Here is a 15,000-nt window from a genome sequence, read left to right as displayed (position 1 = left end):
CTGGGGCTTGCTGGTGAGCCAGTCTAGCCGAAACTGTGAGCCTCGGGTTCAGTGAGAGACCCTATCTCAAAGAATAAGGTGAAGGGACTGAGGAGGCGGCTCTGCAGCTAAGAGCACCAGCTGCTGTTCCAGGGGACTTGTGGCTTCAATTCCCAGTGCACACTAGGTGGGTCCTAACCAGCTCTGTTCCGGGTCATCTGATGCCCTCTTCTGGCCTCTAAGGTTACCAGGCATGCACGTGATGTGCAATGAAATATACAAGCCGGAAAAACACCTAGCTAGACACATGTTAAAAACAACAGTCCTTTAAAAAAATTAAAAAAAAAAAAATAAATAAATAAGGTGTGGACAGAGAGGAAGACATTTGACCTCCACCTTTGGCCTCCTCACACACATGTAAGGGCACATGCATCTGTGTTTGTGGAGGCAGGCACACATACACAGGCATATATATATATATCACATACACACCCCACACTTTTTTTTTAATCACACCCTTGTATAGATTCACTAAGGTCAGTAAACTCAAGGGGATTCATGTCAAATTTAAACTTGTGAAGATATCACTCAAGTACCTGATGGGCAATGGCAGGAAAGGAAGCTAGCAAATTCAAGGCCAGCTTGGACTATTATAGCGAGACCACCTCACAAAAGCAAACAAAAATGAAACTAGGGGCTGGAGAGGTGGCTCAGTGGTTAAGAGCACTGACTGCTCTTCCAGAGGTCCTGAGTTCAAATCCCAGCAACCACATGGTGGCTCACAACCATCTGTAATGGGAACTGATGCCCTCTTCTGGTGTGTCTGAAGACAGCAGCAGTGTAGTCATATAAACAAATAAACAAAAAAATAAAATAAAATAAAACTATTGGCCAGGTATGTCTACCTACAATCCCAACATCTGGGAGGTAGAAGCAGAAGGATCATGAGTTCAAGGTCATCCTTGGGTACAAAGCAAATACCAGCCTGGGCTTTGTGCGAGTCTATTTCAACAACAAACAAGAGAAAAATGTGTGCACCTAATGTACGTCTTTAATTTACCTTGAATTGCACTTTAGAAAGTGAAGACAGCGATGGAGGGTTGCCCGCGCGGTTAAGAGCACTTGTTGCTCCTGTAGAGGACTCAGGTCCAGTTCCCAGCACCCACATGGTGGCTCTCAACTGCCTGGAACCCCAGTCCCAGGGAACCTGATATTTTCTTTTGACCTCCAAAGGCACTAAGCATGTACTTACAGACATGCAAGAAAAAAACCCATACGCATGAAACAACAAAATCAATTTATTTTTAACAACTTTAAAAATTGATGGCAGAAATGCTCTTCACGCTAGAAAATGAGAACACAGCTCACTTTGCTCACGGAGCTTCCAGTTTTAAATTTTTTAACAATTTTTCTTTTCGACACAGGGTTTCCCTGTGTAGCTCGGGCTGTCCAGGATCTCCCATCTTAGACAAGGTTGGCCTCAAACTCATAGAGATCCTCCTGCCTCGGGCTCCCAAGTGCTGAGATGAAAGGTGTGTGCTGCCATTCTCAGGGCCCTATTTTTTTTTAATACTTATTTATTTTATTTATATGAATACACTGTAGCTGTCTTCAGAGATGGTTGTGAGCCACCATGTGGTTGCTGGGATTTGAACTCAGGACCCCTGGAAGAGCAGTCAGTGCTCTTAAGCATTGAGCCATCTCTCCAGGCTGACAGGGCCCTATTCTTACTTTTATTAAGAATATGTATTCATTTATTTTGTGTGTGTGTGCAGGCACAACTGACTTCAGTATCTCTGTGTCACACGTGAGTGTAGGAACCCTCAGAGTTCGGAAGAGGGCACTAGGGCCGCTGGGATTGGAGTTACAAATGGATGGCCTCCTAAGTGGGTGCTGAGAATCGAACCCGGGTCCTCTGCAAGATCAGCAAGTGCACGCCCTTACCCATGGAGCCACCTCTCCAGCCCTGGATCTCCCATTGTTAAGAGACAGAAAAACAATGATAAAAGTACTTATGAGGAAGTACGTTGGACCCTGAGGAAACAGCAAGGCATGGAAGTGTTGCATTCAGAGCCTGTGGTAAGGAAGGTCTCTCTGGGGTTAAGCTAGAGAGCTAAGGAAGTAGGCAACAAGCCACGTGTCACAAGCATTCCAGGCAGTGGGGGGGGGTGCGTAGGGGAAACAGCCAGTGCAAAGGCTCAGAGGCAGGCAGGGGTAACTTTGGGGAGACACAGTTATGACTGGAAGGAATGCAGACATAGGCAGGCCCAGGCAGGATCAGGAGTAGTCTCTGCCCAGAGGAAGGCCTTGCTCATTATTCTGACCGCCTTAGTGGGCTTTGGGATGAAAAGATGGGATTTGATCTGGTTTTGTTTATTGATTATTATTTCTTCAGTGCGGGGAACCTGGAGCCTTATGAAATCATGCCAGTGAGTCTGTATTAGGCAAGAGCTGAGTGGATGAGTCACCCCCCAGGCTCTCAATGGTAGATTCTAGGTAGGGGCTCTACCACTGAGCCACGCCCCCAGCCCCTCACTGGGGGATTCTAGGCAGGGGCTCTACCACTGAACCACACCCCCAGCCCCTCACTGGGGGATTCTAGGAAGGAGCTCTACCACTGAGCCACACCCCCAGCCCCTCACTGGGAGATTCTAGGCAGGAGCTCTACCACTGAGCCATACCCCCAGCCCCTAGGCAAGTGCTCTACCACTGAGCTACATTCCAAACCCTGGGTTTTCTGAGACAGTATTTCATTTTATAGCTTTTTCCATTTGGGGTGAAGAGGTCACAAGGGTGGAGAACCATGCCTAGCTGATAAATTTATCAATAAATAAATAGAACAAAGGCCTCACACTTTGCTCTATCAATTGACCTATGCCCCAGACCTCCATTGGGTTTTATTTAGATTATTTTTAGTGTTTTGGTGATTTATTTTTATTTATTTATTTGGTGTGTTTGGGGCACGTCATTGCACATGTATTTGGAAGTCAGAAACAGTTTGTAAGAGTCATTTCTCTCCTTCCACCATGTGGATCCCTGAGATTGGAAAACTCAGGTTTTTAGGCTTGGTGGTAGGCCCTTTTACCCAGTAATCTTTCTCCCCCAATTCTCTTGGGTTCTAAAGGATTCATCAGTTAATAAACGGATTGACGGCTGATAAATGAAAAGTTGGTGGGAGATTTTCTAGTAGACACCAGGACCCAGACATACCAGTCTTAACTGTTATGACATGAGGTGTACTTTTGTGACGTAATACAACAAGAAGAGAGGGAATGTTGGGTATCCACCAGAGAACATCACTCAAACACAGATTTAGCCAATACAAAGTCTTTATTACCTGGCAGATGATTATACTGGGCATTCAGGATTCCAGTGTAGCCCTGAGTGAGTGAGTGAGTGAGTGAGTGAGTGAGTCAGTCAGTCTGTCTGTCTTTTCGAGGCAGTCTCTATTTGTGTAGCCCTGGCTGTCCTAGATCTCACTCTGTAGACCGGGTTGACCTTGAACTCACAGAGATTCATTTGCCTCTGCCTCCTGAGTGTTGGAATTAAAGACCTGTACCACCACTGCTTTCTCAGGGTGAGCTTTCAAGCACAAAACCCATCTCCTGGATTGACATACTTCAGTTTACAAGAACAGTTAGCCAGAAGCAGAACTACAGAAGCCATAAGGCAAGGTTAGTAATGTAGAGACTTTCCCAGAGCCATGGACTTCGATGGATTTAGGTGGAGGTTTATGTTGAGGTGATACATGATTGGACCTAAGAGAGAAAGGCAGAAAAAGGTCTAGGAGCAGAACGTGGAGGCAGGAGGAAGAGAAGGAGGGATTCCAGGAGGAATTAAGATGGAGGCAGATGCTTATGTCTCTTTTGGCACATCTCTTTATAAATAAGGTTGTAATGAACGTTTTATAAGGGATGGAATTGTACAAGATCATTTGATTTATAAAGGTTAGCAAATTACATCATACCTATCGGATCAGAGTAGTTTGGTGAGTTCTTTGATGTGACTACTTGGGTTCAAAGAGTGTAGTGGCGGAACACATAAAGCCCACCAGAGAGTTGGGATGTGTGTGTCTAAGGTTCGCAACAACATGCCAAGGGGAAGTGAGTAAAAACAACACACGGGGTCAGTCGTTTCCACCCGGGACAGAAGCAGCCAAGGAGATGGTAGAGTGAACCGCACCTGAGTTCCCAGAGGTGGCATAGAGTGACAAGTTAGAGATCTCATCAGTGCCAGATGGCCCCACTGGAGCCAGCAAAGTTCGGGATAAAAGGTTAAGCCATCTTTTTAATATTTACTGCAACCTTAGGTCTGCGTTGTCCTTTGGGACAGTGATACTGTCTCTGTGTTGAATTTTATGGCCTGAATGGTACTTCCATTGTGGAGTTGGTTGTGCTAAGGTCTAGGGGTCTGCCACAGGCATCTCCATTGATGAGTTCTTTGCTGTAATGAGCCTACATCTAATCCAGCTTCCAACTTATAGCAGATTTTGGAAGGAGAAAGACATTGAATGATACCACGAAGAAGCTGTCTGTCAAAACTAGAATGTAAACACTTATTCAGGACAAATGACCCAGGTTACTTAGAATATAAATGATGAGTGTCATGTGGCGCACATGCCTACAATCCCAACACTCAGGCAGCAGGAAGAGATGGAGTTTAAGGCCAACTTGGGACTCACAGCAATATTCTGTCAAACATAAAATGGAAAAACTAGGGTCATGGAGATGGGTCAGGCCGTGCTACACCTGACAAACCGAGTTCAACCCCCAGGTGGAAAGAGAGTACTGACTCCTACCCTCACATAGGAAAATAAATGAATGTAATGAAAATGAAGACTAAACTAGATGAAGTGAGATAAAATGAGCAAAAGAATGGAGAATGGGTACAGATTCCAAAAACCTAAGACACTTATCAAGTGAAATCAAGATTCTATTTTTTAATTTACTTCTATATTTATGTGTATAGGTGTTTTACCTACACATATGTCTGTGCACCATGAGTGTGCAGTACCCACAGAAACCAGAAGAGGGTGTCTAGAGTTATAGAGGGTGGTGAGCTGGGTGCTGGGAACTGAACCTGGGTCATCTGGGAGAGCAGTTAGCACACCTAACTGTAGAGCCATCTCTCCAGCCACTGAGTTCTAATTTCAACAAGTCTTAAGTGAAGCCTGGTGACACTCGCCTATAATCTCAGGCGCTTGAAATGTGGAAGCAGGAAGACCAAGGCCAGCTCCAGTTACACAGTAAATTCGAGGCCAGCCTGGGCAGCACAAGGCTTTGTCACAAAACATAGTGGAGGCAGACCAGTGGTTCTCAACCTTCCTAACGCTGAGACCCTTTAATATAGTACCTCAGCCACCAAAGCATTTCATTGCTATTCCATAGCTGCAATTTCGCTACTGTTTTGTATTATAATGTAAATAAGTATTTGATATTCCAGATATGTGATATGCAACCCCTGTGAAAGGGTCATTCAACTCCTAAAAGAGGTGTGACATACAGGCTGAGTTGTGATGTACAGGCTGGGCAAGAGGTCCCTTGGTGGTTAAAAACTGCTCTTGTGGGAGACTGAGATTGACTTCCCAGAACCCATCATTTTATCTCTAGTTTCAGGGGATCTAGTACCTCTTTTGGACTCCACAAACATCAGACACACATACATGTGGGTAGTTACATACACATAAAAAATTTTACCACACACAGGGATGCTAATCAAACAAACAGAAACATAAATACAGTATAAAATATACTTGCAAGGCCGGTGACGTGGCTCACTGGGTGAAGGTGCTTGCATCCAGGACCGACAGCTTGAGTTGGACGTTTGCAACCCACACTGTGGAAAGAGAGAACACACTTCTGCAAGCTGTCCCCTGACCTCCACGCTGATACCATGGCACATACATACCCACACCTCCTTCCAACACAACATAAATAGATAAATAATTAAAGAAATACATGTAAGAGTGAAAACAAAATCCTTTTACGAGGCCACCAGGGGAATGTAAATACTGTTTGTCATGACGCGTGCCAAAGTGAGTCACACAGTTTTTTGACTTTTCAAAAGTAAACGGTAGTTGGGCGTGGTGGCTCATGCCTGTAACTCCGACATTTCAGAGGGTTGGTGTAGGACGCTGTAGTCAAAGGCAGCCTGGACTACATACTGAGTTCCAGGTTAGCATGGGCTGTAGAATGAGACCTGTCTCAGAATAAACAAAAATCGGAGGCTGGAGAGATAGCTCAGGGGCTAACAGAGCTTGCTGCTCTCTTGCAGAACACCACAATTCAGTCCCATGAACCCAAGTTCAAAGACTCAGAAGCCCCAGGAACACCAGCTGCAAGGGATTTGTTGCCCTCTTCTGGCTGCTGCTGGAACAGCACACGTGCGCACATACACAGACACATACAATAATAGTAGTAATGATAGTAGATAAGAATCTATTTAATGCCATGAAGTTATGTACTTTTGGCTGAAGAGTTGATAGGGGTTTTGTTTGGTTGTTGTTGTTTTGTGTAGGGTCAGTGAGAGGGTCCCGCATCTGCTCTGCCACAGGGCACGGGTGCATGGGGAGGCAGGACAAGGGAAGTTTGACTGTGTTTACACCACGCAGTCACTGGGTGCGTGTCGGGCTGTAGGGAGTCTGCAGGGCACCGCTCTGGGGGTGGGGAAGCACAGTCTGAGGTCCCGAGGATGGACAGCCGGAGTTGGCTTGGGGGTCCCTGGGCCTACAACGAGGCCGGGGTCTCCTGCTTCTCAGGCTCTTGGACACCCAGGCACCACTGGGTACTGCAGAAGAGCTGAGGACAAAGTGGGGGCCGCGGACTGGATCTAGCCCAGGGTTGAGGGGGAAAGAGGGGGAGCTCCAGATGGTCCCTCGAGGGGAGTCCTTGGCTCAATGGTGGCAGGCTTGGGATTGGCTTGGGAGTGTAGAGAGGCCTTCGACTGGAGATCAGATGGCTGGCGGCTCTGTAGGTGAAGGGCTTTTCTATGACTCCCCACAGCGGATCCCCATAAAAGAAGACAGTCCATTATTTTGAGGCATTTATTGTCATGGTAGAATAGTGGATGAGTAAAACCATACCCCACTTCTCAGGGTGGGTCTGAGATTACATACTTTTTGCAGGGAGGAGTGTCTGGGAAGGAAAGGTTATTGGCTAAGCCTCCAGGCCTTTAGGCACCTCATTATAATGGAGATCCGTCTTGAGCCTTTTTGGTCACATCCTCTACCTGTGGAGGGGCTTTGGGGTGTTGCCCTTATGTGACTGATGGCCACAAATCCATGGAGGGCAGTGGCTAGTAACAGACCTGGTTTCCCAGGAGTCAGGCGAAATTCCTACCGTCTCTTAGAATCACTGGGGTTTCTAGCCTCAGCTCAACAGAGAGCCAGGCTGCCTTTCATAGTCACAGTTTTGTTTTTTAAGATTTATTAATTTTATATATGTGAACGCACTGGTCTTCAGACACCAGAAGAGGGCATCACATCCCAATTCAGATGGTTGTGAGGCTTCATGTGGTTGCTGGGAATTGAACTCAGGACCTCTAGAAGAGCAGTCCGTGTTCTTAACCAATGAGCCATCTCTCCAGCCTGCTAGATTTTTTTTTTTGTTGTTGTTGTTTGTTTATTTTATTTTAAGGACCATCGAGATGGCTCAAAGGGTAGCCAGATGGCGGTGGCACACGTCTTTAATCCCAGCACTTGGGAGGCAGAGGCACATGGAGCTCTGTGGGTCTGAAGCCAGTCTGGTCATGTAATGGATTCCAGGACGTTCAGGGCTATATAATTGAGATAGCCTGTCTCAAACAACAATAGCAGCAGGGACAACAAAAACAATATGAAACTCATTCATTTATACTTATTTAATTATTCTGAATTCCAGAATTTTCCATTTCTTATGTGTTACAGTTTTGTTATGATATTCAATGCTTCCTGTGTGCTAAGCAAGTAGTATACTACTGAGCCACGGCCCCAGCCCCTCACTGGGGGATTCTAGGCAGGGGCTCTACCACTGAGCCATGCCCCCAGCCCCTCACTGGGGGATTCTAGGCAGGGGCTCTACCTCTGAGCCTTGCCCCCAGGATCTAATTCTTAAATCTTTTTTAAGATCCCAACTCAGGTGCTTGGCCATATGGGTGCCTGGGGTTGGACTTGAGATCTCCGGAGGAACAGTCAGGGCTTGTACCTGCTGAGCCATCTCTCCAGCTGGTTGGAAAGGTTTTAGAAAGATGAGGTAGATCTGAGGTGGGTCACTCAGCGGGTAGAGCTCACCCAGCAATTGGTGAGGCCTCGAATTCCATCACCAGCACCACAGGAAACCAAACAGGACGAGTCAAGTCGGTGGTGCACGCCTATAATCCCAGCACTTGGGAAGCAGAGGCTGGTGGATCTCTGTGAGTTCAAGGCCAGCCTGGTCTACAGAGTGAGTTCCAGGACAGCTAAGGGCTACACAGAGAGACCCTGTGTCAGAAAACAGAACAGGCATAGAGGAGCACACATGTGATCCTAGCACGTGGGACACAGAGGCAGGAGGATGAGAAGTTCAAGGACAGCTTTGACCTTACAGAGAAGTCAGCCTGGGCCATATAAGGTCCTCTTCCTCCTCCTCTCCTTTTTTCTTTTAAGAAATGACGTGGTATCTCTGTTTAGACCTGGCTGTCCTAGAACTTGATCTGTAGACCAGGCTGGCCTCGGTCTACCTGCCTCTGCCTTCCGAGTGCTGGGATTAAAGGCGCAGGTCACCACTGCTTTTCTAAGACCCTGTCTTATTAAAGGACACATGTGCACAATTGTTTTTCTAATATTTCTCTGAAAATAACCTTAACCAAGTGTGATAAGTGAAAACAGACCCAGAAGACTGTGAGTGGCCTTTTTATTTTTTGTGTCTGTCAGTAATGAAGATAGACCTCTGGGCCCTATACATGTTAAGCAGGAACCTATCACTGAGCTTTACCTTCAGGCAGCATCGATAGAGTATGATGGTTGTTTAAAAAAAAATGGAGTGATGGGGAAGAGCCAGGAGGAAAGGCATGGTCGTGCTAGCAAGCATGGAGTGCCCTTTGCGCCTGTGTGTCTGCGTTCAGATTTGGAGCCCTTCCAGAGGCCAGATCTGCTGTTGGCTGAAGACTTTCCAGTGACCCTGAAGCACGGACAGCAGACAGCCCCAGCCCTGTCCCTTTCCTTCCCTCCCCCCTCAGCTTCACATCTGGAACTGATGTCAACAGTGAGGTGGGCGGTAACCATGTTTTTCTGCTCCCTCCCAGCCTCAGGGGAGGGGCGGGTTCCCCCATCCCCACCCCTTACTCACACAAGCAGAGGGTGTCCTTTCCAGGCCAGAAGCAAACTTTTATTGCAAAACAGGGACACAAAGAGGTCAGATATGGCTTCTGTCCTGATAAGGAAGGTTGGAAACACCCAGCTACACTCCCCTCCACCATCCCAGCTTGGCCAGTTAGTTCTTGCAGGGGAAGAATCCATTTCCAGCACTCTGATGGCGACTCGTAGGCAGCCTGAGGTCAGAACGTGTTTGAGAGCAGGCCCCTGATAACATGATTATATAAAACACCACTGGGAAAGTTTTTCTTTGGGTCACTGGTCCCCCCGACCCCCATCTGTGTGCACAGTTACGGAGCAGGAAACATTTATATATTTGGGAAAATTTGTTGGGAGGAGCCTGTTTGAGGGGCAGGGGTGTGGAGGTGGCTGGGGAACAGTTCTGTTGTCATGGCGTGTCTCAGTGGGAAGAAGTCTGGAAGAGCCAAGATCTTGTCACAGTAAGGTTTGGCTGTGTGGATTACTGGCTAGTGGCCGTGGATGGACGTCCTCATGTGCCTGGATTGTGGTGAGGTCATTCTGTGGAAGTAGACAGGAACACCATTCTGGCTGTGGCATGGCCCCAGCTGGGGCATACTGTTTCCGATGGCAGGGACCCAGCAACAGTGGCGCTGACAGTGTTAGACACGGAGAGTAAGAGTCCTGAACGAGGTTGGGTTGTTTTCGTGTCTGTGTAGGTGGTAGCTGGGTCAGTTGTTGTATGGCAGACAGTGGGGTATCTGGCTATATGCCTGGGATTCCAGATGGCCCATATTACATTTATGTAGGCTGAGAACCTATGTAGCTCATGGTGGTACACACCTGTAATTAATTCCAGGATGCTGAGGCAGGAGGAGTACAAGTTTGCGATCGGCTTGTGTCGCAGAGCAAGGGCCCGTTTCAGACAGCCCGCTTCAAACAGGCATATGCATGGGTTTCCGTGCGGTTATGTAGTGGGGGTGTAGTCCCCGGTCTCCACAGCTGTCTTGATACATGGTGTGTGGTGTGGAGTAGCTCCTGAGACACCTGCTTCACACACACCTGACGGCTGCATGGTCCCAGGTGGCTCCCACCTTCCAAATTCCTTCCTTCATCTGGACTGCTTGCCGGTGGGCCAGACCTGCAGCTGGAAGTCCGGGGGGATGTTGAAAAGTCCACTGACAGCTGGCTTCAGACTCAAGTCACCCGACGGGCACGGGGTGTCCAGGGAGAAGGCTTGCAGGATGGCAGTGAAGAAGAGCCATAACTCCGCCCGAGCCAAGCCTTCTCCAAGGCAGACTCGCTTACCTGGCAGGGAAGGACTGAGTCAGCTGTGGTCACATCTGGGCCCATGGGACACCGGAAGTGACAGAGACCCTGGGGTGCAGGAAAGCACCTCCCCACCAGGAGCTGACACCACAGGCCAGTCAGTCAGCACCCTCTGATTATCCCTAATGCCCATGGATACCTAAGGAGTAGGGCAGGAAGGCTTCGTGCTTTCTCATCCGGCCATCGGCGTCCAGGAATCGGCTTGGGTGGAACTCTTCTGGGTTCTGGAAAACCTCAGGGTCGTGCAGCACGGAGCCAATCAGAGGAAACACCTCAGTGCCCTGAGGAGACAGGTAAAAGCTCACACAGTTGGGTGTTCAACGTTTATACTTTTAAGATAACTGGATTAAAATTTAAGATTTTTTTTAAAAAATATTTATTTGTATTTAGATTTTTTATTTTAGTGTTTTAAATTATAAATATGTATGCGTGTCAGTGTGTGTGTGTGTGTGTGTGTGTGTGTGTGTGCATATGGATACTCATGGAGGTAGAAGCATCCTGTCCCCTTGGAGCTGTGAGCCACCAGGCATGGATGCTGAGGACAAACTTGGGTCCTCAGCTCTAGCACTGTGCACTCTTTTTAAGTAAATGCTTCAGTGCTTCTTAATCTCTCTTCTCCCATTTGCTCGAACTTTCTTTCTAGATTGGGTCTCACGTAGCCCAGGCTAGCCTCGAACTTGCAGCAATTCTGCTTAGGTTTCCCAGTGCTGGTATAGCAGGTGTCTGTCACCACACGGGGACAACAGAGCGTTTCCTTTCGGTATTCATCCCCAACGGCTGTGCACTAACAGTCCTGTCCTCATACCTTGAGTCTCTGGAATAAAGCTCAGGCGGGAGATAACAGTAGGCCCAGTTTTAAAGACATAGAGTCTGGGTGTAATGTCACAGGCCTGGAGGCTGAGACAGGAAGGAGGCAAGATTGCAAGTTCAAGGCCAGCCCATGCTACTCATTTCAAAAGAAAAACAAACAAACCAACTTCTTCCAGGGTGTGTGCCTAGGGATGGACCAGTGATAGAACACTTGCCTAATGTGTAAGAGATCCTGGGTTCAACCCCTAGTACCTTATAGGGGTGACGGGTGATATAAATAAGATGGAGAAAGTAAGGCCTACGGAAGTTAAGCAGTAGCCAAAGAAAACCCCTAGGGGAGGCTGGCAACGCGTGTTATTTTTATCCTGTTTTGAGATTCTGGGATTCTGTTGTGATCCCGAGATTAAGCTGTGACTGTAAGAAGCCACCTCTCTGGGGAATGTCCAAGGGAGGCAAAACAAGAGCGTGTGTGTGGGAGGGATGTCCAATAAGGGACGGGCGGGGAGGGTTGCAGTCTCTCGGGCTAGACCAGAGCTTGTGTACTCTTGGGGCTGATGTGATAGAGGGTGAAGGCAGGTGGGGTCTCCAGGGCAGAGGGTTAAATAATACTAACAGAAAACCTCCAGAACAATAGCTGATACAATGTAAGGTGTTTATTGTGACATTGTGGCTGTCCTCTGTATGTACATAGGCTGTATGTACAACAAGAGCTGGGTGGATGTTTTTTTTACAAGCATTATCTTACAAGTCTGAATGGTTATTATTATTACAATCAATATTATTCCTAATTTAGAGAAGGGTATATTGAGGTTCAGTGGATGAAGCAATTTGTTCAAGTTCCAGCTAAGAAAACAACAGGGCAAACATAAGGATTTGATTCCAGAAGGAGCTGACATTATCTCAGGATTGGGGATATATCGCCCCCTGGTGGTTCTATTCTCAACTGTTTTTTAATGGAGACGGGAGAGAAAGGGGTAGGTAGTGGTTGGGGCGAGGATCCAGAGACAGAGATATCAAAACCTAAGTCCCAAGGCAGAGATAATTGCTCCGGCCCGGCCATACACCTACCTTGGGCAGAGTGTATCCCCGGAAGCAAGTGGTCCTCATGATGGTGTGGGGCATTCCCATGGGTACCAGAGCCAGGAGCCGCTGTGTCTCGTGTAAGACAGCATCCGTGTAAGGAAGGCGAACTCGATCACTGAGGCGCGGAGCCCTGCCGGGACCCAGCTCCTGGATCAGCTCCTCTCGAACACGCTCTGAACGCAAGAGGAGGGTTTCAGGTGAAGGGTGGGATGCGCCCCGGGATTCTTCTCTCAGAAGCCTCATCTTGTGCAGCAGCGGTTTGGGACCGAGGCAGGCAGCAGGTGAGCAGGAGCCCATGTTGGATATTGGATCTATTTTGCCTTAACTCTCCTAACCAAAAAATGGTATGGAGACTGGCTGTCCTCGAACTCAGAGATCCACCTTCCTCTGCCTCCCACGTGACGGGATTAAAGGTGTTGGCATAGTGGACATAGTTATTGGTCACCATTTTGTAGATGAGGAAACTGAGGCCCACAGCGCCTCAGACACTCAAAGTCATAGCTGAGTCCAGTAATGGCCCTGGGCCTCCGATTGCTGCCTATGGGGTCAGGTTATTTCCCCAGCCTTCAGGCATTTAGCTGGCAACACTGAGTTCCCTGGGGTGGGGGATGGTTCACTCCCAACCTGGCCGGTTACCTGTACCTGCCCTCCGTCACTTACTACAGGGCCAGGGCAGGCTATAGTGTATCTCAATGTGTAAACCAAGGCCGGGCCTCAAACTCACAGCCTACTAAGTGCTGGGATTACAGGTGTGCACTTCCACACCTGGATGGTGACTCTGTTTGTGTGTGGGGTTGGGGGTGTGTACCCAAGTGTGCTCACGAGCCACCTTATTCCCATCATCTCTTGCTGAACCTGGAGCCGGGCTGGCAGCCAGGAGTGGTTTTCCTGTCTCTCCTCCCTTAGTGCTGTGCCGAGCTCCTTACATGGATGGTGGAGATTTGAACTCAGGTCCCCATGCTTATGCCGCTACACTCTGAGCCATCTCCCTGTCCCTGATTATAATTTCTAAATTCCAGGCCTGCTCCAGTGTCTTGTGAAGTTTGTATTCGTCTCCTTTTGTGGGCCTCAACCCTTCCAAGGTGACTCTGATATAACCCCCCCAACACTCCCCCCCCTTTTCTTATGACAGGCTGCCTGTCATTCACTACGTGGACAAGGCTGGTCTTGAACTTGTGGCCATCATTTTGCTTCAGGCCTCCTGAGTGCTGCGAGTACAGGCAAGACCCACAGTCCGTGTTCAGCCTTGAAAGCAACACTGCCCTCATCCTGTCTCTAACTCAGGGCGACTCCACTGTCCACAGTTTCCAAGCTAGACACTCAAGCCTCTGGACGAGTCCCTCTGTTCCTTGTTCTCCACAACCTGCCTATTCTGCTCCTAACCCCCCATGTCCCCATAGCCTGGCCTAGCCCTGTCTCATTTCTTTCAGCTTCCACCTCCCTGAGCACCTGGGTTTCCTCTCATCATTTATAATTTGCTGTGCATGTGTATGTGTGCGCGCACACGCGCGCGTGCACACGTGTGAGTGTCCGTGGGGTGGGGCACTAACTGGGAGTGTTATCCAGAGCTTTATGATTGCTAGTCAATCACTGGACGACTGAGTTACATCTCCACCTCTCACCAGTGGATCCCACGCAAAGGTCCCCGTTCCCCCTTCACTGTCCCCGTTCCCCCGAGACTCTAGGCAAGAGCTCCGCCACTGAGTTCCAGTCTCCTACGGTTCATCCCGTCCTGGAAACTCAAAGATTTTCTAGAACGCAGATGTAAACCGGGTGGGGTAATTTAACACAGGACGCTGAGTTAGAGACCAGCCTGGGCTAAACAGTAAGTAGCAGGCTAGCTTGGGCTATAAAGCACGGTCCTATCTCAAGTAAAAATAAATGCATAAATGAATCATATCTTCCCAACATAAGATCCTTCTATGGCTCTGCATGACTGGGACAAGGTGCATGGTGGCACAGACGGGTCCTGTCTCGCCTCTCACTACATCTTGTGATCAGAAGTTCCGGAAGCCCTCACCGATCGGGGACTCCTAAACCATGATCCTTTTCATCTCCCTCTACATCCTGCCCTCTGGAGCCGTTGCTCCGGCTCATGGGGCCTGCCTGGCAGGAACGGTTGCTTACGCTGAACTTGAGGATATCTCAGTAGGAGCAGAAGGGCATAGCGGATGGTGGCACCGATGGTCATCGTCCCAGCAAACAGCAGGTATGTGACCGTCATCAGCAAGTTCTTCTCGGTGAATTCTGTACCTGGGTCTTCTTTCTCCTGAAATAAATGTTTGGGACAAGTTGAGAAATGAGGAACTGTTATTTAAGTGGAATATAGATTCAAGATTATTATTATTATTATTATTATTATTATTATTATTATTATTATTATTTTCCAGGCAAGTTTTCTCTGCGTAGCTCTGGTTGTCTTGGAACTCACTCTGTAGACCAGGCTGGCCTTGAAGTCACTGAGATTCATCTACTTTCTTCCTCCTGAGTGCTGGCATTGAAGGCATGTCAGG

General features: G+C 48.2%; 1 protein-coding gene across 1 annotated transcript in view; it reads right to left on the bottom strand.

The window, feature by feature from the left end:
- Positions 1–9,345: 9,345 nt before the first annotated feature.
- Positions 9,346–15,000, bottom strand: part of CYP2S1 (cytochrome P450 family 2 subfamily S member 1) — a gene marked incomplete at its 5' end in the record, with an annotated part of 14,452 nt that continues 8,797 nt past the window's right edge. Inside the window, 4 exons of the mRNA XM_080908741.1 lie at positions 9,346–10,573; positions 10,734–10,875; positions 12,473–12,660; positions 14,615–14,756. Coding sequence (XP_080764867.1) covers positions 10,377–10,573; positions 10,734–10,875; positions 12,473–12,660; positions 14,615–14,756 — 669 coding nt within the window. The 3' untranslated portion in view covers positions 9,346–10,376. The remainder of the gene's footprint in view (positions 10,574–10,733; positions 10,876–12,472; positions 12,661–14,614; positions 14,757–15,000) is intronic.

This window comes from Micromys minutus (genome assembly GCF_963924665.1).
Source record: "Micromys minutus genome assembly, chromosome: 32".
NCBI lineage: Eukaryota > Metazoa > Chordata > Mammalia > Rodentia > Muridae > Micromys > Micromys minutus.
Note: the sequence above shows the minus strand (reverse complement) of the source record. Positions and strands in the feature narration are given on the sequence as shown.